Source organism: Tyto alba, unplaced genomic scaffold (assembly GCF_018691265.1).
Source record: "Tyto alba isolate M040663 unplaced genomic scaffold, T.alba_DEE_v4.0 Super-Scaffold_7, whole genome shotgun sequence".
Classification (NCBI taxonomy): domain Eukaryota; kingdom Metazoa; phylum Chordata; class Aves; order Strigiformes; family Tytonidae; genus Tyto; species Tyto alba.
Window position 1 is genome coordinate 1,198,967 of NW_024881328.1, and position 22,970 is coordinate 1,221,936.

General features: G+C 45.5%; 1 protein-coding gene across 1 annotated transcript in view; it reads right to left on the reverse strand.

Moving 5' to 3' along the window:
- Nucleotides 1–12,021, reverse strand: part of LOC122152390 (glycerol-3-phosphate dehydrogenase, mitochondrial-like) — a 50,635-nt gene extending 38,614 nt beyond the window's left edge. The window contains 3 exon segments of the mRNA XM_042784111.1: nt 2,431–2,602; nt 11,324–11,431; nt 11,955–12,021. Coding sequence (XP_042640045.1) covers nt 2,431–2,602; nt 11,324–11,425 — 274 coding nt within the window. The 5' untranslated portion in view covers nt 11,426–11,431; nt 11,955–12,021.
- Nucleotides 12,022–22,970: the final 10,949 nt, after the last annotated feature.

Here is a 22,970-nt window from a genome sequence, read left to right on the forward strand (position 1 = left end):
AGAGCCAGCCCCGGGGGCAGAGCTCACCCGAGAGCACGAGCGCACCGAGGCGGCCCGAGCCACTTCCCCCCCCGGGGCCTTGGCTGGGAGGGGTGCAGGCGCTGCCCCTCCGCCCCGACCCCCCACGGGAGGCAGAACCACGCGGCCCACAGAGCTTCCCCCGGGGCCCAGGGCGCTTCGGCACTCTGCCGACACGCGGGACGAGGTTGGCCTGGTTGTCCCGCCAGTCGCCCCGAGGGCCAGGAAAAAGCTTTCCGAGGGCGAAGGCGCGGGGCTTCGCAGGGAAACCGCTCCGAAACCACATGCCCCAGTACTGCCGAGGCGGCAAGTACCTGGGAACCCTTCACGTGAACCATGCGGAGGGCCAGTCTGCGTTACAGAAGTCGGCGCAACAGACCCCCGCCATCACCGGCAGAGTTTTGAAGTTCGGCAGGCGGGGAGAGAGCGAATTCAGTTCGGCGACCGCGACCGCAACCCAGCAGCAGCGTGATGACACACATCCCCCGAGGAGAGCACCATCCGCGTGAGAAGTTACCCCTCGGGCCTTTCCCTCGCCCTCCTTGAGGGGTGCTTTATGTTACTGGCTGGTGAACACACGCTTTAACATCTGTTGGTCTCACAAAACTTTTATGTCCTTAAAAATGATCTCATTATTACTGGTAACTTCCAAAGATCAGAGTAATTTATTTTTGTCAAATGTGACTGAAGATTAATGGACACAATCAGAAATAATTTGGCGAAGATATATCAAACACATGAAAAGCAAAATTTGTTGTTAAGCGAAGCAAACATAATAAAAGAGCAAGTTCCATGAATGAACAGCAACAATACACAATTCATTAACCAAATGCCTAGGAATATTTCACACTTCAGAAATCTACTGATATAATCAGAATATCTAGTAAAAGGATAGATATAGATTAACTATAATAATCTCTGTATGCTTTACAACTGCATTTTCTACCACAATATAGCAGAGCCAGAAGTGATAAGATCCTGTTATATTTAATAACTCATGAAAAAAACCCCAACCAAAACACCACGTGGCCATATGTGGGTTCGTATGTACCTCCCAATGGTGCAGACCTTACTGCTTTATTCACTTCAAAATTATCACACCTTCTGGACAAGTATTTTTCAGATCAAACTACAAAACATTCCCGGAGTCAGGTTTTGCCTCTTATTTCTGAGGTATATCAACAGGTTGAAGAACGTGAAGAACTTTATGTCTATCTACTATGTTTTGCATTGTATTTTTTTTCCCATTTTAGTTCCAAACCCAGAAACAAGGTCAACAAATGCAGCAACTGAGGAAGGTTGGTTCCGTCTCTTATTGGCCGATTACTGAAAATAAAACTGAGGGATCCCGTTCCAAGACGAGCTTTTCTCACAAATCTTTTACATAGCTTTTTGAATAAAAATATGATATTCTGGGGGAAAACAGCATTTTAACAGAGCAAGAGCTGACGCTACAGCATCTCCTGCAGAAACAGTACCTATGCATTCTCATCTCTGGAGCTGAAGATCTGTTTTCACTAAACTTGTAAAATTATTTATTCTCATTGAAAACTGTCACATTTGATTAGAACCTTCTGGCCAATTTCAAAGTTACTGTGTGAGGTGGCTGACACAGTGAGTGTAACCGTCCTGTTTTTTCAAATCCTGAACAGAGCTCTTCACATGTCCAACCAACTGCACGAGCTACCGGCCAACATCTGCACGTCTGCTGGGCAACAACCAACTGTCACCACGCACACCTCATCCTCCTACACATAAAGTTAACCTCAATTCTGCTACTTCTAGTAGCTTCTTAAACCAGTTACACAGCTAGTCCCCCAAAAGAGGGGAGATGGGAGCACAGATCTCCTGTATGTACCCTCAGACTGGAAGGTGCCCGTATCAGACACTGAAAATCCAGACTCCCCCAAACCTGCAATATTCTAAGCAGCTACAGTGCATTAGCAGAAGTTGCAAATACCTCACGTTACAAGAAATACGAGCTGGGGAGCCACTGTGCCTCATCTAGAATTCATGTCTGGCCCTTTCAAAACAGCTGCTAAAACTGCTGTGCAAGCCTCATCTTCTCTTTGCTGCAGATGTTCTCCTGCACAAACAAGTGAAATGTGGCTACAGATACACCCGCTAAGGAGCAACAGAGAATGAGAAGTCCATCCAGGAGCATCCAGCCAAAAGGTTTATGTTAGACAACTGCATACAAGCACCTAGGCAATAAAGACTCTGCTGCAACAACAAAATGCAATGACGTCTTTTCTTCAAGTTCATTTTAACTTCCAAGAACAGAAGTTTTATAGCCAGGCATTCAGAGCACACCTTCTCAATCTTTGAGTACTTCTGAAAAGCCAATCTGATAAATTTATTATAAACCATGTAATCCAAGAATAAAAATGCAATTAAATGTTCAAGCCTTACCTCTAGTGACTGCGTCTAAAGCACAGCCACATCCTGTTGCTCCTCCGCCTATAACAAGGACATCAAATTCACCTGTGGTTTGCAGAGCCAAAATCTGTTGTTCTCTCGTGGGGAAATGGCTCTTTATTGGAACAGTCACAGCTTCTGCAGCCTGAACATGCACAAAGGCACCCTACAAAGATTGAAAGCATCACGTGAGGATCTGTATTTATTGTGTATACACACACACAACCAAATCACAGCATCTTCTACCCCATAAAGGTAAACTCAAATACTCCCTATCACTTCACCTATATTTAATAACAATAATAATATTGTATTAAAACATTATGGAGCAACAAACAGTACCAAAACCATAAAGGGTTAGCACACATTTATTTCATCTTGCCTACTTCAATATAATGCTGTACTCAAGTGCTACTACTTATATTAATTATTTCTAGGAATAGTCTTCTGCTATGTCAAATGTTACAGGATGCTCGGGAAGTATTTTAATAAAGAGACACATGGCTAGGCTCTCAACTCTACCAAAAAAAATCCATCAAAGCAACGGACTTAAAAGATGAATGTACATTTTGTATTTTAAAATTGATTACTTGTACAGTGGCATTAATCTAAGCTCAGATTTGATCAGGTTCATGAGATGATGTGGTTTACTGTCAAATATAGTATACTAAAACAAAGAAACACTATTTCCATATCCTTTTGAAAACCTTCTAAGCAAAGCAATTTACACCCTACAGCATGCTAAAATACAACTTTTCTTTAAAGCGACAAAACGTAACGATGGGGCAGTTTCCAAACAAGTTCCGATTTTGCTGGAATGGCCTTGAGAACCTCTCTAGTATTCTGCCTGATACTCCATGAGCCAGTGCTGCTCTCCGTTTAGTGGCTGTGGTGAGAAAGGCCAACATGCTTCTGAGTCTGCTAGTGTGGTCCATGGTTTAAATTTTAAGGTTTTAACAGAAGACAGCCTTCAGAAACTGGTTAACATTAAATTAAACTGTTTCTGAGAACCTTTACAGTCACTGGAATCCCCAAACCCTGTTACTGGTTGTAATCTGCCTTACAAGCACCATCACTGTGGGTTCATATTCATCACACTAATTTTATACACAGTGGACTGTAGGCAAATACACAGTTATTCAGACAGTTAAATAGGGTGCAAGATGACAAAAGTCATGCTTGCTTTCTCTTTGCTTTCAGCGCTAGCTTTGCTTTTTGTTCCAGCTCTTTTCCTCCCAAATTTTCCTCATTTACCGCTGTCCCTCATTCTGCACAAAACTAGACAGTGAATTTCTCCCACTGCTATTATTTTTTAAGGCCTGAAGGACCCATCTTCTCCACAACAGAGTAATCACCTGCACGTAAGTGTACCCAGCAGACAAAGCAGCTGCATTTACAGTGTCCGAAGGCCAGTCGGGGTGCTGGCCACGAGCCGGAACACCCGCAGCACATCCCAGCTCGGCAGCAGACCCCCCACGACCCTGAGAACACCCCCTGAGCCAGCTCTGTCAGAAATAACCAGATTTTTGGTGCTCTGAGCTTTGTTGGATTGAGAGACGTGCTTTTATTAGTACCTAGCACTTCCAAAAGGAACTGTTTGAAACCCTTCTGATTTCAAATACCTACATGAAAATAAATAAATGGTTATACTGCCCAGGTGAGGGCAGAACTGGCCGCTTCAGAATGGATCAAAATAAACAAATAGGAAATTAAGAATAACTCTCTCATTGTTTCCTAAAAAATATAAACACTTCCAACACAAGTAAAACCTGTTTAGACCTTATAGTCCGAGGTCTGACGATGACCCAACTCTTTAGTCCAAATGGCAGACTCAACTGATATAAAATAGCTTGTGTCCAGATCTCCTGGACAGGATGAAGTAAACTACTGCAAGTGCAAGTAACAAACCACAAAACACTACTTCCTTACTATCACCTAAACCAATCTATTTGTCTAATCTCTTTCCATCCACAGCTTACAATGTGCAAGGAAGCTCTCGCGTTTAAGTTCTTATCTCCAAACGCTCCTTGAATAAACTGAACCAGGCAAGTCGTTGAGCTGTTCCTACGACTTCCTTGCTTGTTGCGCTGTTAACAGGGAATTCTGGCGGCCACAGAAAGCGCTCCCGGGGAGCCCAGCCAGCCCCGCGCTGCAAACACACCGTCACAAGGCGCCGGTTACCCTTCCTCGGCCTCGTACCCTTGCTCAGCCCACGCGCTGACTTCCCCGAGAGACGCTCCCGGATCCCTGCGGCTATGAAAAACTCTGCTAACGTCAGCCGCCTCCAGGTTTTAGGAACACCAGCCACCCGCCCCGGCATTTGCAACGGGGAGGGAACGTACACCTGCCGCATTAAAATAGCTTGACTGACAAAGGTAAGCAGGCGCTTGCCACCATCTGCTCAGGGGTGCAGCTGAGGGGGGTTTCCACGAGTAGCAGCCCGAGCGGCGCAGCTCCTCTCGAGCAGCCTGGCTGTCGCCGAGCTCCGTCAGCAGACGTGCGAGCTAAAGGTAAAAGCGGTTCTGGCGACACGTCCCCCGTAAATTAACAGCAAATCCAGCCATGCACAAGAAGCCTGAGTTCAGATTATATGGTGCGTACAACCTCAATATTTTTGTTCAAAATTACGTGCTCGTTCTTCAGCGTATTATGATTGGAATGCATTATTTCTCAGTGTTCCTATCACTAATACAGAACTGAAAATAAAATCTAATAACTAGTATCCACATCTAAAGGAAGTGTATATTCAAAAGATAATTAATGATCAGGCTCATCCTGTAGTCACGGATTATATTGACTGTGATACAAGTAGCTCATGCAAATTACTTGGAGGAGCAGCAACCACTTTCATGGCACGTGTTACAACTCAATCGATAAGGAAAGTTGGGCTAGAGAAAGAGTGCTTCGCTTCGTATCAAGGATTTATATCTTCCTGGAAATAAAGTGAAAATTAAGACTTAAACCAACCAAAGTTTGGCATATTATGACCCAAGCGACAGTATTACCAGTGATTTTTCCCAAGCACGGTGCTCGTGGTTCCCGCTGGGGTCACCCCAGCCCAGCCAGCGCTCGGGCACGGCTCACCCACGTGAGCAGCCGCATTAAACCCCCGGCCAACTGTGGCCCAGGCTTAGTCACCGACTACAAATGAACAGTAACGAAAGGTCTCCTAATTAGAAGCTTGTTTAAACCCACCGCAACCCTCAAACAGAGACAGCCACGCTGCCAGCCCCAGGAGTTACGGGACACACACAGACAGCGGGGAGGTCGAGTCGAAGAAGCAGAGGTGAATCCTGATGAGCCTTCCCAGTTACAGCCTCCCCTCGCTCTCGCGCCTTTACACACCACGCGGGGCAGCTGCAAAGGTCGCCAGAGGAGGTGCAAAGTTTTGGCTCTGCAAAGAAATTCGGCTCCCACGTTATTCTTCAGACCGATAAATCCTGGACATTCCCACCTATTTTTGCCTCTTGCCCCGCTCTCTCCCCAGCCTACTCGCTCCTAGCAGCACTCAAAACTTTTACATCCCCCAAAGCACGGCAGAAACTTTTATATCCCTGAAGTGTGGTACACTGAGGCAGCTCCAGAACGTTTTTTTCTCAGGCGGCATGGACCCAGGGCGGGTTCCAGCCACTCCTGACGTCACTCCTTCCTCCGCGGCCGTGCAGACGACCCTCCTGCCCCGTGCAGCTTCCCCTCCCAAAGGGGACGAGAAGGCAGCACGTGAAAGCAGCTTTTTGCCCCCCTGGAATACCTGAAAGCTGCAGGTTTCTGGGTTGGGCAGCAAGCGATCCTGCCTGGCTCCCTGCAGAGCCCCCGGGGTGAGCTGCGGCATTAGGCACGCTGCCAGTGCTCCGTCATTACAGGGCGCGCAGGCAGGCAGTGATGCCGATCTCCCAGCTCCCCAAGCATCGCCCTGGGACTTGGAGACGACAGGGACAAGGTGGAAACTGTGAAGACCAAAACCACCCGGGGCTTAGTCTTGCATCTGTTTTGGTTGATCAAGTTCAGCTACATGTGCTCAACTTCCTTAAACTTTAAGAAAGTGAAAATGCCCCACCTCAAAACAAGTTTGGCACTGTGTTTCCAGACATGCCTTCTGCAGCAAAACAAGTGACTATTTTCACAGTGCACAACTTGGCTTCAGGAAAATGAGAAGATAGAAGAAAAAAATGCACAGTTCAAGAAGTACTAGCATCGTTTAGTTCTGACCGTATTTTCTGTTTGGTTTTTAAACCCATTATGTAGAAACAAATGGCTTCTAGTAAAACACAGAGCAGACTCCCAAGCAGATAGCCACTGGTATAGCAAGAGCATAGAGATTAGCACTGAAATATAAGCAAAGTGATTAGTGCACCAGGAATTGATATAGATATGATTCATCTTGCTGTCAATTAAATGCGAGAGTGAAGAAAAGCTGCATACAGGGATTCCATCTGCAATAACGTGATTAGTTTGGCAGTGAACAAGTATGTTTACTGAAATAAGCAATTGCTGTTTATATCTACAATTTCTCAGGCAAGAGTTCCTTGAATGGTTTTGATTACACTCTTAGCGAGAAGAAATTTAGTTTGGCAGTTTGAATTTAATCATGAAGTTATAAAGTGATCTAGTAATCCATAAGCAAGCATTCTTGTTAATTTGCTAATGTAAATCTCCAGGTAGGTTTGCGAGTCAAATTCATCATCCTTATTCATTAGAAAAAAAAAAAAGGAAGTAATTTAAAAAACCAAAAGCAGGCCCCGATGCATTATCATATTATCACACTCTACTGGGTTCACCTTGATGAGCAATTCCTACTGACCAACGTTGTACTTACACACCAGAAAGAGAGAAGGATTTGGTGGGCTGTTAGGAAAAGACAGCAATCTCTTACAACTCCAAAACAAAGCCATGCTTTTTCCCTTCATGATTATAGGGAGTGGGGGGAAAAAAGCAAAAAAAAAAAAAAAAAAAAAAAAAAAAAAAATCATCAGTGGTCTCCAGTTCAAACATGGCACATCAAAGAATACCCACATCATCTCTAGTACTGGCCCACTTGGCTCGATGCATTAAAATAAAGGCACAAAAAGCAAGAATGACAATTCGTCAGCGTCTACAGGAAACAAGAGAAACTGGTATTTCCATTTCTCTATCGCCCTTAGTGTTAGAAGCGCTGGTGAAACAGCTAGCAAAGGCTGGCTGTATCACCTTTGCCATCCAGGTACCTGAATATCTGAGGCCAAATCAATCAATTATGTACACAGCTTGTGTATTTTGTGTCACAGAGGGGTCCAACTTCAACTCAGATGCAATTCTTCTTTTCAAGAGCTCATGGTTGGTAGTCAATGGAGCACACATGGATTTGAGAGTTTCTGTCCTGTTTAATGTGAAATACATTTACAGTGGTAGCAACTGAAAAAAGCGTAAGAGTCTATGCACACTTTCGCTTTAATCAAAAACAGTTCAGAGGGACTAGCTTCTTCAGACCTCTGCACTACCTGCTGTGAAGAGCTCCCCAAATGTCTCCTTTTCTTTGGAGAAGTCAGTAAGGCTGCACAGGAAGCTTCACCAGCTTCCCTAAGAGCAAGGGTTATTCAGTATGAAAGAACCACTCCTGCGTGTTTAGTGGAAGAGGTTTTGCTTGAATTACTGTCATTCCTACTCACTCCCTTACACACAGCATTAAGGTAACCCAGTTTATTAATTCAGTAAAAATCCCAATGATCAGTTACTATAAAAGAAACAGAAGTGCAATATTCATCTATCAGTTCATGAGTCAAATTCAACAACAGTTCTGTTGTGTCAACATGTGTTCCCATCCTCCCTTTGCCCAGCAGGAACTGTGTGTTGTCAAAAACCCCAAAACACAGTAAAGGCAATTTAAACTGCTTGTATGACTGGATATGCCATACGTAGATCTATATTCTCAGGTTATATTGCTGCAATCGCAGTTGCAGAAATGTGCTCCAAAATGTCAGCACATGTGTGTGTGTATAGAAAAATAAGCTGGAATAAAAATCTTGAAAACCAGGACAGATCTGAATCAATGGAGTGTTTTATTTCCAAGGTATAAGCACTTTACTGCCGTTTACAGACAAGGTTAACCATGCTAACTGTTCCATTCTCCTCTGTCGGGCTTTGACTCTCAAACCCAGAAAAGACAACTTAAATTTCAACATCAGAAATTGCCAATATTCATCCCTTTTAGTAGGCAAACCCCTCACCAGTATGTTCGGCTAACAAATGCAGATGACCTCCCACCCATTCGCAAGGGCGAGAACTTCACCACCCTTCAGCCTCTCCCTTGGAATTACCTGGACAGCCAAGTTTCACAGAAACATCGAACACCAGCTGAGTGAACATGGAAAACAAAGAAAGACAGATCAACCGGGCTGTGTGTTCAGGATTATTAGCCAGCTGAGGTCTTCATTCTGTAACTGGGTGCCCCTGATTCCAGGACGCTGGCCACAGCACAGACATCCTGTCCCTAAGTGAAGCAATACGGACATGGGTAAAAAAAACGAGCATTGTATTTCTGTCTTATTATGTGATGGATTCTGCTCCTGAAATAACAACAGATTTCCTACAATGTGTAGCCAATTAGTGCACATCTTGGGGCAATATCCTTCTCTGGCAGAAGAAGACAAGATCTTTGCCCTAGCATATATTTGATTGGCAGGCATTATTAAAAAGAGGACACTTGGGCTGGGGGACATGCCCACAGCTTAGATATGTCAACACGACAAATGGACTGTCCTCCTTTGTGTCAATCCCTCCAGTTATGTTCCACCTGCTGCCCTATATTAGGTGTTTAAGGCAGCAGCTTTAAGGGACATCACGTGGGAAATGTGCAAGTTAGTACAACATGAAAACAACACGCTGTTCACTTGACAGATCCATTTGCTTACACATATGCTGGAAATTTTCAGATCCTTTGTAGACTGATCCTACACAATAGGTTTAGAATTTGAGGGACAAGCCCTTATTTCATTTTGACACCATGATCACCTTTCGTAAACTTTGTTTTTTAATCTGTCTCTGGAAATTCACAATGGCCGTCCAAAAGCCATCCATTCCAAGAAAAATGGGAATTCCCTGAATTCTGGAATACTGCATATGGATCGAGTTAGCTATCCAGATCATACTTCCCTTCCAACTCCTTCTCTTATTTAACAGTCCTAAAATTTGAGGCTGCCATTTCTGACAGTAATGAAGCCAGATTGTAAAATCCTGTGATAAAGACTCCAGAGAGAGTTAGAAACAGTATTATCAGCTAGGTGCAAGACAGGCAGCCCAATGGGAAGCTCACTTTAAATGCTAGGTTTTATTTTCTGCAACATTTTTTCTGAAGCCATAAGGATCCTGGCTTATCCACTTTCCAGCTAGGTTCCCCAGAAATGACTCATCTCATTTGCTTTACCCGTACCTCAGCTGCTACTCCTCCTCCCCACAGAAACAGCCAGAAGATTCAGATTATCGTTTATTCAGACGTAATACACACCTCCATGGAGCTCAGTGAAGACTGTCTCCCATCACCCACTGTTTTACCTTCAACTAGACCATTAAGATCCACTTCTGTTCCTATTTTCAGTTTGCCCAATTTGAATGGCAACTTATAGTAAATGTGTGGTAACTAAAGTAGTTCACAGAGTAACAGCTTGTCTAGATAAAGAGCTGACTGATGACACTTCTAAGGTGAGAAGCAGAAAACACCACGCAAAATGAGCACCTGCTAACCTAGCTGCTCAGACTGATACCATCTCAAAGGCAGGAGGAGGTAGCTCCTCGGGCGAAAGCTTTCTCCAAACCCAGACTGAAGCAAATCAGGCCACAGCTCTGACTACACCTACTTGAACCATTTTATGGAACACTGATGGCAAACATTTTCGGCCAAATGCGAGGTGCCAGCCTAACAGCCCACATCTAACACAAGATCAGGAGACACGTTCCCTTACACACACCCACTAAGCCCAGACATGGTTACTTTATAAAACGCTAAAGCACAGCACAACTGCATCAAAACAACGGGCGTTTATTTGCTTTAAGACAAAGAGTAGTTGGTGGTCCCACTGGCTCTGCCTAAAACCAGTCCACCACTCATGTTCCTTTTACTGATTTCCTCTTGGCTCCTGCATTGAGAAGCGAGTTAAAGAGCGCAGGCGACTCCGACCTACTGTGAGGAGCAGCTATGCCAATGAAATCTATTTTCTACAACAACCAGAATCAATAGACAAACTGACACTGGAATCTACTGCACCTCTTTCCACTACCGCTACTTTACTTTAACAGTAGGTCTCCAACATCATCCTTCACTGCTCGGGGAATTTATTCTGCCTGTGTGCCTCAGCTACAGCTCCGCACTGTGCCTCCCTCGAGCCTACCAGGGTCTAGGTTGTGCCCACCCAGAGAGAAGCCAATGCCCACCAGAAACAACCGGAGCCTTGCCCGCCATTCACTTCATTGGCACAGATCCTACCCTCAAACAGCCTTCAGCTTTTTGAACTGAACAGGAGCTGGCACCATGACTGCTTTGAAGCTGAAATTTTCAGAGGTAATGCTAGTGGTTTGCTTCAAGCTTTGAAGTTTGAAAATACTGTCCAAACTCTACTTAGTGCTTAACTTCAATCAGTACTTTCCACTCCACCTGCAATTAAGTAAAATCCCCAGTAGTCCAGAAAGGTAATGTTTTAAACATGAAAAATTATTTACAAGAATCACAATTCCCCACTGGTTGAAGACCTACAATAGTGAAACATCATTTAATGCCATGCTTCAGATTAGCACCTCCCAAATCAAGCTGAGAGGCTCTTGGCATTCCTTTCCAAACAAAACTATTCGTATAAACCTAACATACGCTCAAACAGATTTTAAGTTTCATATTTTATCAGAAATCATAATTAATACTTACGTGTTTGTTTCTATACTGAGAAAATTGAGAGAGGCCAAAAACTGTTGCTATGGCACCTCCTCCAATGAGAGCAGTTCCTTTCACTGCCTTCTGAAATGCCATTTTTTACTGTAAGAAAAGAAGATAAAAATTAATAGGCACTTTTACCATGTTAGAATCTAGGCTACACAGAATAGACCATTTGTAGAAACTAATGACAATGTTGTGACAAGTTGAAACTTAGGGTAGCGATATATTCATTAGCAATTGCAATATTAATAATTTCTAAACAAATTAGTCTAGACAGAGGCAAGCCAGAGTGCTCTGGTATTTGCTGTGAGAGCTGAACGACAAAAGAGTATGCAGATATGCAAGTAGATATGTACACACGCCCCCCATTTAAACTCTAAGTACTCGTATATGTGACAAGTGCTTACAACGCTGTGGCAAAAGCAGAACAAGAACACCCCGTCGTCAGCCAGATGGCCACCAAATCCTTACCACAACACAACAGCTGATCTGCTTGACAGGATCACCTTTAGCTACCCTCCCATCCCACCAAACTACTTCTACGATCACGTTTCCCTAACGGCACTCCAGCTTGCTTTCGAGTCTGGAATTGTTCCCGGTACACCAGCAAAGCTTGTCCTACCCGGGAATGGTGGAGAAGCGACTTGGTGCTGGTCAGGAAGCAGGTCCTTCAGCGAGAAGCACCAGCAGAGACAGCAGACAAGAAGAAGTGGCTTGAAATAAGCGCAGAACTTTTATCATCTAGCTACAGAGGGATTAAAACTAGCCCTATGTGGGTCAGGCAAATTCTTGAAAGACCCAGTGTTCGGATCCTGAATGAAAAATTTGCATGGAACTGACCTGAATCTTAAGCAGGCACAACCTAATCCATCTTCCCAGGACCGCGGCGGCTCGCATCGCATTAGAAACAACATACATCAAGTCTGAAGGACTGCCGTCAGCGCTCCAAGCCCTCCGGTTATGAAGACATCTTTGTCCAAGCCCCACACTCACCCAGTACACTCGCCACACAAGAGATTTAGCACCGTTAAGGCTTCCAGCAGAAGCAGGCAACGTGTACAACCCCCTGCCAACGCCGGAACACCAGCAGACTCACAACGCGGCCGGAGTGGCCGCGAGCCAGGAGCGGGGAGCCGCGGGGCTGGATGTATGTACCACGTGCAAGTGATTATGTACAGAAGGCCACAACTCGCAGCTTCCCACAAGTTTTTCTGAAGAGCAGCACGTAGGCTTGCCCTCCCCCCCCCCCAATTAAAAAGTAAAACTTCCCCATCAGCTAAACCCTACCACCTTAGATCTGTTAAGACAACTTTTTGTATTATCACTTCTATATACCTGGAAACGCCTACAGATACACATGGAGTCGTAACGCAACATGAAATTCAGTACTGCACCAGAATTAAAACAGCAGCTGGAAAACCTGCACTACCATCGCCGCACTCATCGTCTCCTGCAAAATAAAAGAACTAAGACAATCAACATCAGTTCACATACCGTCGATAGCCACACGAAGCATATGGTGATGGTGAATACGTACACATCATCCAAGCACTCGGCGTACTACTCGCTTCTACCATAAGGCTTCTTCAAGTCGCTAGAATAATAACTCATCTTTCAGACTGCAAACTGGTGGCAGCCTTGAAGTGGTTTCACACACCTTACGCATCAGCAAAGTAAGAGTATGAAACCCTTGCAAGTGCCTGTTCTGGGAACACAATATGCTCTAGAATCCAAGGGAGTTTAAAAAGAACAAATTAGCATCTTCCAGCAAGCCGGCTTACACGCCTGCTGAGATACTGGCTTTCAAGAAAACAAATGGAAGTGTACCCTTTCGGTGTTGGACCCGGTTCAGTCAGGAAGGACGGCGGCTGAAGCACAAATCCCTGCTCAGCCCTGTTCAGTGGAACTCTTTGCAAGTCCATTAACGATGAGCAAACGAACCGAGAGCCACAGCTCAGCAGCTGGTGCTAGATGGCAAGTGCAGTCCAGCGGGCTCCTAGCCACGTGCCGAGCACCCAGGTTGACACCAATCGTCGCTTCTTGGCCCCCGGCCTCCTTGAACCAGTGCTGAGGCTTCATTTTGCAGAGCAGGTGCCTACCTACCAGAGTCAAACCCTTACATTTTCATTGAGTAGACTGAATTAGAGCAGCACAAGGTAGGCAGACCGCTGACTAAAAGGCTCAGTGATCACCGCTTACACCAGCTCACTTTAAAAATGCAGTTTCCCAGACACCTTGGGAAGTCATTTATTTTTGTTTTTAAAGCAAGGAAATCACAATCTTTGGACTGCATGCTTGACTGGGCCTTTTAACAAACATTTTATCAATACTCCTAAAAAGACCCCCAAACCCCTAAGCTTTTAAAACTGAAGAAATATTGTAGTTATTTGACCTTTGTAGATTAAAAAGCACTTACTGTATCAACCTATATCTACTCTCATAGTGAATCACACTAGAAGTATCATTGCATATACAAACAAAAAACAGCATGAATCCCCGCAAAGTTGCGTAGCAGATTTCTAAGTTGTCTGTACAACAACGCTGCACAAACTTATGAAAGTACTCAGAGGAAATAAACTCAACACTCACCACAATTCTGAGGTACACAGATAGCCTGATGCTATTTTTCAGTAGTTTGAAGTACCTATTCTTCTCCTGATAACTTTATTGTTAAATAACACCTCAAGCAGAACATGCTTATGGGTGGAATAAAAGCTGTACTGGGCCAATGCTGGGAAATACGATAATGGCTAATACTATGTCTGCTCTTCACGTTCAGAGAGCTCCATCTCCTCCGTCTCCACCTCCCAACAGGCCTCTGCAAATCGCAGGACGGACCCACGGCCTCCGGTTGCAGCGGCAGGAGCTCCCCATGCCAGCTCCGCCGTGCCGACCCTCCCTCCACAGCCCCTGCCCTACCGCCACGCTCGCACCCGCGACAGGCGGCCTCCCGGAATGGGTGCCGTGGGCTCTCCTTTGTTAACTGGGAGAAACACTAGTTTTTCCAGGTAAGAGAATTCGTTTAAACAGACAAACAGCAAAACCAACAAAAACCCCCGTGCTCCCGCATTGCTTACTTTGATCCAGAAAGCTTCGAAGCACCAGCTCTAACACAATACTAGAGAGGCAAGCAAACAGCCTTTAGTTAAGTTACCTATACAAAAAACCTCTATTAGAACCCAACAAACTCCACTGCCAACTGCATGCAGTATTCCTTCGCATATATAAATAAAGGACAGTCAGCCTTCAGAAGTTAAATGATTATCAAAATCAAACAGAAGTTCAACTCGGAATTGTTTTCTTGAAAATTCTGGACGTGATACAAAATCTTTAGAATGGTGCCTGCTTACCACAGTCTTTTGGCACACTAACCTTTTTCCACCTTCAAATTTCTACCAGTGAAACTTTCTGCAGAAGCCAGTGCAAGCAACGCGACACCCGCAGAAGCCTGCGGAGCTCCAGCGGCACCTGAAGGTGCTGACACCCAACCACGGGCAGGGCGAGGTGGGGAGCCCGAACTCCCAGTGCCTCCAGAGCTGCCTGCGCCCGCGGAGCCAGACACCGACGGGCACCGGTAACGAGGGGGGAGATCTGGGCACACGGATACCCCGGGCTGGAAGCCGCGGCAGTGCGGAAGCTGCTTCAGAAGCAGCAAAGGCAATAACCTTGAGGGAGGATCCGGCTGGACCTCACCTCTGCTGTCCCCACTTAACAGCCTTGGAATACAAACGTGGTTGCCCACAGCTGGACCCGACTGCCCCGGAGCTTCCACCCGCAAGTGAGCACAGTTTTTTCGCTGCGCATAAGACACCGTGCAGAGAGCTGTGACAAGCCTCTCTGCTAACGCGACCTGTTTACGGCAACTCAGTCGGCACCGCGGGCGAGCTCCGGGCACTGCCACGGCGGGCACGAAGGTACAGGCACCGCGGGAACGGGGCTGGGGATCACTCCAGCAGCAGCACCTTCCACCAGTCTCACTGTGGATACAGCTGCCCTAACCCTGCTAAAGTGAAATTAGATCTGCCACAGAGAATGATGCTGCCACTCTCATTATGCAAGATAACATAAAAAAAATGTAAAGAAACCTGCAGGCTCAGTGCCCCCCAGACAGGAGGGATTCCTAGCCTCAGCCATCAGCTGTCGGTGAGGGGCTACCCTCTGCTTGTCTGACCACCGAGTACGCGAGTCATTAGCTCTGCTCAGAGCCGATAGCTAGATTATATGCAATTCTCTGGAGAAAGGAACACTCCCAGGAGACCAGCTGCTCAAATTGCCACATAAATCTTGCTCACCATCAGTAAGAGAAGCTTATTCAAGGACAGAAAGGGAAATATGGCTTAGCATAAGCCACTACAACACCAAGCTAGTCAGGCATTCAAACCTACAGACAGTGCTTTTACACCTAGAACATCTCAATTTCATCCTGGGAACCCGCGAGCCCACATTTGCGAGCTATGAGCAGAGGTATTTGGATTAAGCTGAACTGAGTTCGGGGCATTAGCTGGTACCGCAGGCAGGCAGAGCCCCAGACAAAGAGCCGGCAGAGACACGGTATATACGTGCCAGGCTGCCGTGGGCCGTGCTCTGCCTCAGACTCCTCGGTGGGGCCCTGCTAGGCCATATTGCACCTTCTCCCAGCCCAAATGCTCCTTTCCGACAGGAACGGCGTTGCATGTGGGAAATGGCACACAGCAAGGTCTCCTCCAGGCAGGAGGACGGCTTAAACACTGCCCCGGCGTACACGCAACCAAAGAGAAATTAAAGGCTCTCTCAACATACACTTGGGGGTTTTTCCTCAAGTTCTGTCCCAGAACGGCTGCTAAGGGCTACTGTCGGCACCAAGCAGGATAAACCAGAGCACAGAGGATGAAAGGGGAAAGAATGCAGTCCACATAGCTACAACAAGGTGCTATGTACACAGAGAAGAGCCTACACTTAAAAACCTCTCATCTTCTGCAAGGAGGTAATAAAACTCGACTCTCTGCCAAGCTGAGATCAATAGCTTGTGATGGAAATGGGATTTTATTTAATGAAAATTATAATAGCAAACAGCATGAGATGCAATACAGTCAGAAATAAGTCATCTTTCCATAACACAAATATCTTGAGTCATCTTTGAAAATGGCTCAAACAGTGTCCAGTGCTTTGGTGCTGTAAGTGCCATCAGACACTGTAAATCTGCATGTTAAGCCTTATCACTAGTTCCGATACCGGTCATAAATGGCATCCTTTGGACCCAGGCCCTCGATGCCAGGGTGGGCTGATGTCCCCGACAGGCTCTAAACAAGCTCTGGCAGGAGGAAGGAGCCCTTGAGCAGCACGGGAGGAGCCAGCGGCACACCGCCCAGCGCGGGTGCTGCGCACAGCAGGGTCTGTCCTAAGAGTGAAATAACCCACCAGGAGCACTTCCGAGCGGGCCATGCCGACGGATCCGCATGGACATTAACTCAAACTTCTAGCTCTTAAAGGATTCCTGATAAGAAATAGGCTTCCAACTTGAAAGGAAACACAAAGGGAAAGAAGTTAACATAAAAAAAAAAAAAAAAATCTAGCTAGTCTACATGAAATGGAAACTACAGAGGATTCATGAGGCCAAGCTCATGCTTTCAGTTTCTAAAACTTAAAAAAGTTAATACAAACTGTCATCACAGCAGGAACCACTCCCTCCTGCAGAGCATTTCTTAACCAGCAATTCAGAGTCGCGCTTACTCTGATGCAAAGCAGAACACAATCCACAACCATCCCTTCCCGAGGAAGCTCCTGCTCCAGGGTCCAGGCTGGTCCCCGGCTGAGCCTCGCAAGCCAACAGACCCCAGACCTCCCGCGTCACAGGCAAGGGCTCTGCTTCATCGACTACTATATTTCAGTGCAGGACTCTTCTGCTTCGCTTTCAGCCCCGCATTTAAGAACGAAAAAGCATACGAAACACAACTTACATCCTGTTTTCTAAGAAGCGATTTCAGCAACCGTCTTCAGCAGCTGCTTCTGAATGGCGTGCCCCACGCGACAAACATCTGCCACCCTGCAGTTCTCATTAGGCTGATAAAAGTCCTAGGAGTGACTCGCCTTCCTTATTTCCCAAATGCCCAGCCCAGGTAGCTGCAAGACTGTTGGCTGGATCTCACTGTGAGTTGTGTAACCCATTCCCACCCAGGGAGGCCAGGTGACCGAAAAGGAAGCACTGCAATCACCGGCATTTCTCTACTCAAGTACTTTCTCATTATTAAGATATCAGGCTGGATCTAAGCAGCGCATGGTCAAAATTGGGGGAAAGAATGAGAGGAATGAGGGAAGGACAATGGTGGAGAATTCAGACACAGAATCGTGAGTTAGAGATCAAAGAAAGATGACTACTTTAGCAAAAGTGAAGAGACAGATGGATACAAACTGTAGAGCTTAGCAATAGGAGTGTGTGACGCCCTGTATGCTGCCATCAGACATGGTGTATGAGACGCAAAACCTGTTAAATTAAGAGAAGAAATCCAATCTGTTATGTTGTATATCTGTGTGCTTTACGAGGCCATTACCATGGAATCTGGGTGCTTCACATTCCATTTTAAACGAACACATCTAATAAAGTGAGTCACTCAATGGAAGACTTAAAAATAGAAAACTTATCATCGCCACTACAGTTTGCATAACTTGCCATTGGCACAGTAGCATTGTCTAATTCAATCTTTCTCACTCCTTCCAAAAGCTTCTCAGGTAAGTTTTGGATGACGAGAGCCTGGACCCATGTCCCTCCAGGCTGAGTTGAGTCTTGCACCGCCTCTGCTTCTCCAAACAGCTGAAGTCGCTATCCTCAGCTCCCTCTAATTCAGCTTTTGATCCTTCTTGCAGACTACTTAAAGGGTGGCCACTGTGACGGCACAGAACAGCAGCAAGACAGGCCACAATTAGGCATCTTAGTGTGGGTAACTTAAGTATTTAAAGCTGTACTAATTCTGAGAGCATTGCTACTGGCAGTTTGTGGGCTGTGTCACTGCAGGAAGTGGCCAAATAACAAGAAAAGGGGAAGTAATCAGAAAATAATCCTATTAGTACCCCTCCCTTAACAAGATCATCTACCAGCTCTCTCTCCTTTGCTTTTTAATAGACTGAAATGGTTAACACTACACTACATCAGATGTCAGACCAGACTAACTGAAGCAAGCATCTTAAAAGCAAGTGATTAAAGCTTAAACCAACCAGGACTGAAGAAGCTTCCCCTGAAGCACCCCGAACAGTCAGCAAGCATCTCCCTCCTCAGCTGATGTGGGTCTAATCTCCTGGGCCGCCCTGCGCTACCGTTACCTAGTCAGCAAACAAGAGAACAAAGCAGCACGCTTTGAAGGGCAACCGAAGCTTGTTATCGGCCTCACCAGCAGAAGTCTGGGCTACTGACTCATGCACTCGTGACTTCTACAGGTAATTACTGTAAGCCATATCTATAATGAAGCCACATGCCAAGAAAGAATTCCAGTGGGTAGGAGACATGGCCAACGCATCACGGCAGAGTCTGTCCTCCAGATCCTCTCCTAAAGCCTCCCATGGCTACTTCGGGTTCTTAAACGCAAGTTTTGGCACTTTAATTAAAGTAATTATCCAAGAACTACCTCACCAACCAAGCACAGAAACATAACCCACAATATCTAGACAGCTCACAGGGTTACAAGGCCCTTTCAGCCATGGACCACACCACAAATTTGTAAGTTCCCAGACTCAGAACTTAAAACCTGAAAACCCCACAGGCCACCCTACACTAATAAGGGGAAGCAAAGCAGCCGTTTACCATATGGGGAAAATCCTTCCCACGCTCCAGGACAGGCAACTAGCTCAGCTAGCATTCCCAAAAGCAGTTGCAGCACACTCGTCATGCGCAAAAATAAAGGAAAAAACAAAGCAAAAAATAGGCATACTATCTTAATTCCTTCACTCAGTCCCCTCTGCTTCAAACTACTTAATTTGCTTTTTGTACGCAGACACCAAGATCCTCCCGCCCAGCCATCAGATGATATCCCAGCTGCTTTAAACTGTATCCTGCATGGAACAAACTTCTTTGGCTTCTCTTTCCGCTCTTTGTATTTTTAACCCAACCAATTCTTTTTCTTGTTTCATTATCCTCCGACCAAAAAAAATGCCTTACAGATAATGAGGGGAGAAGTCTGATTTGTAAATCTTTCTTGAGATTTCAGATAGTAGTAATCTTGCCAGAGAAAGCAGTAAATTTCTGAGACTGAGGCAATACTTACAGACAACAATAGCTGTAATCCCATGCTCTGTACACAAGAACTAACAGGAATACAAAGAAACACTGAGGTCATGAGCATTGAGCTTTCCCATCATACAAACATCATGATATATTTATCAACTTTTATGATAAATGTATTTAAAGTCCTTTCTGTCCTACTGAAAGATTACTTCAAAATCTGACATCCAAGGAGTGGGAAACCTAGTCTCCAGCCTGATTACTGCCTAAATGTAAGCAGGATGATTTTCACACTTTTTTGTTCTGGTGCCAACATTGTTTTTAGCTTAAATAGTTTTAAATAGTCATTCTTGCTTTCTGTATTAGTGGGAATTAATATCAGCTGTAAAACCCACCACACACACAACACAAGCTTGCAAATGCTACAAACCAATTACTGCAATTAGAAAGAGATGTTCTTGTTAGATTCAGTTAATTTACAACTGTTGACCCTTTTTTCCTATATTCTTCATTTCCCTCGTAGTTAATGCAGGTATGTGATTAGGCAGTCTACCAAATCAGCTTGATCCTAATCCTGAACTACACCCATGGTTTTCTTTCCCCCTCCTTAGTCAAACACTAATGGAGAAAGGGTTAGAAAATAAGGTGTTTTGCTTATTACAAGACTGGACATAGACCTGCCTACACAAACAGGCACCTGCTCAAAAATAACTACAAATGAAGTGATTACTTAGGTGTGTCAAGGAAGTAGCCTAGTTTTATACACTGGAATAAAGACTGAGACCTGATAGTACATGCAAATCTAATCCCAGAGGAGGGGCGTGCATTCAATATAATGTTGAAATCAGAATCAACACTTGGTTTGAGAAACACTTTGCCAAGGGGAAAAGGTATAGTCCAAGACTTTGCACCCAGCCAGCAGAGAAATGACAATCTGGGCTCCGTCAATCGGCGTTATCGGGATGTAACTCGGGGCAAGTTCACCCGGAATTTGGAAACCCCTCTGAGACAGAGCTCCACGCACGCTCGGGAACCTGGCTCAGAGATAGTTATTTAGGGATACAGAATGTTCCTAAAAACGATACCGTGATACTGTAGAAGAGTTTTGATTACAAACTGTTTGCGCATTATGCAATAAAAACGGTTTCCTACAGCAATGCTTTTTGGAAGAAACGGGCTACACCTACGTTAGCAAGAGCTGCGGCACAGCTGCAGTGGACCCCTAAAGCAAAACGGGTGTTGCTGAGAACGCTGCCTCTGTGCTCTGCATCATCTCCTCCCAAGTAACTCCAGTCTGGACCCACGAACGCCCATGAAGCAGCCGTAATGCACGAGTCCTTCCTTCTCCAAACAGCGATCTTCCCACTTTTGCCCCATCTGCTTCAGAATTATTTTTTTTCCCCAGCCTCTAATTCTTATTTCGTGTCCGTGTCCCCTCTCACCCAGCACTCAGCTGACCAGTGGTCTCCCACCGAGGAAGGGGAGAGGCGTGTGCCCGGCTTCCCAGGGCCTTGGGGAGGGAGCCCTCCGGTCCTGCTCACCCCCATGGGCCGCAGGGGCACACCCACCCCAACAAAGCTAATCCCCTGGAAAACGCAGGCTCGAACCACAACTGGAAAGCCAGGCAATACACGGGGGGTTAACCAGGTTCTGCAGCTAGACTCTCAGACCTCTGATTCAAACTGAGCGCCATGTAGGCCAACATATTTTAGAAACTGTAAAATAATTATTTATGTCCTGTTTGCCAACACGTAAACAAGCACTAGGATAAAAGTAAACTGTTGCTTAAAAGAGCTACTTGAAAATGCAAGCCCTTGTTTTGAAACCATCCAGATATTTACATGAGGAAGTAGAAAGTAACAATTGCAAGCTGACTGTGGAAAAAGCACATTTCTTTAAATATTTGCTAAAGCTTGCAGATACTTGTGTGGAGACAAAGTAGCAGAAAAGAACCTGTAGGAGCTTTAATTTGGGAAATTGGTTTGTATTAGTGGCCTTTGAACCTACCACATCCACCCAGCTTCCGGCATTTCCCTTAGTCACAGATCACCAGGTAGAAATGGATCTCTGGAGAAAATATTGCATTATGTAGTAAGGGCCTAGCTCACAAAGTTATTATTACCATACTCCTGTGCATGCATACATGTGCACACACATAATTAAGCAAAATAAAGTGTATATCCGTATATATATATATACAACCAAAGTAAGACTATAAATTAGATGTAAGGTGTGTGTATAATTTTTCATGCACGTGTGCCTACTCAAAACTTTCATCCAAAGTTAGACTAAATAAAATTGGTACGTGTCTAACGCTACAATTAATAATGCTCTGCTCATTGCTATTGTAGAAGAGCCAATACTGGATTTTGCCTTTGCTATTAATGCTTAAAGATCTGGAAATATCAGACCGAGTCTTTACTAGCTAGCTGTTCAGCCACTGCTCACCACTAAACATGTCTGAACCGTACCTATGAATAAGTAAGGCAAAGATAAGGTCTGATTAACGTCAATTAAAAATACACCACACTCCTAACAGCTGCATCTCCCAGCCTGCTCCTTATTCATGGTCAGGAGATTATCTTTCAAAGGGACTTCAGAGTCTTCAGGCCAATGTCAGTTGGCCAACCTCTCATGCAGGGAACCTTCCTGGGTGGAAACCCCGTGACAGGAGAGCAGTCATGGTTCAAAGAGAGCTTCAGGCCAGAAGCAGACTGCAAACACAGAGTGAAAATAAGACATACGGCGACGTCCAGCCACGACCCACTAGAAGACAAACGCAGGAGTCTGCAGCAGTAACAGGTTCGGGTGCCCGTGGTGCTCCAAGCCTTGCAGGGAAAGCAGCCCTCGCCCCCGCAGCTGCCCAGCACGGGCGGGGGGTCCCTCAGTGCCGTGCCCCCCGCGAGAGCCTGTCCGGGCAGCAGAGAGAGGAAAAGGGCAACTACACCCGAGCAGAGACGGGAGAGCCCCCGCTCCCGAGCAGCGGGTGGAAGGGAGCTCACTTTCAGCGCGCCTTTACTACCAGTAAACACCAGGCTCAGCTCAGCAGGTAGTAAATCCGGCTGGTTTAAACTCAAGGCCTCCACACACACATTTGTATCTTTTCCTGTAGTAATGGGCTTACAGACATTTCCTGAAGTGATTGGCTAGAAGAGATAAGAGCTCAAAAAAGTTTAGGACTTAACTTGTTACACCGACCCACTCTCACCCAGATGCGGTCCCACAAGTATGTTCAGTGTGAGTGAGGAATAACCGTTCTTATTTACCAAAGTTCAGTGTAACTATGCTATTCTTTGCCCAGAATTCACTTTTTTTTTTTTTTTTTTTTTTTTCCCCAGATAACAGGAGATGCTGTATTCTAACAACTCTATCTGAGAAAGAAAACGCGGTTAAACGGTTCTGCAGACCCCCGCCCCCCCCCCGCCCATATTTGTTAGGCACAGAAACCTA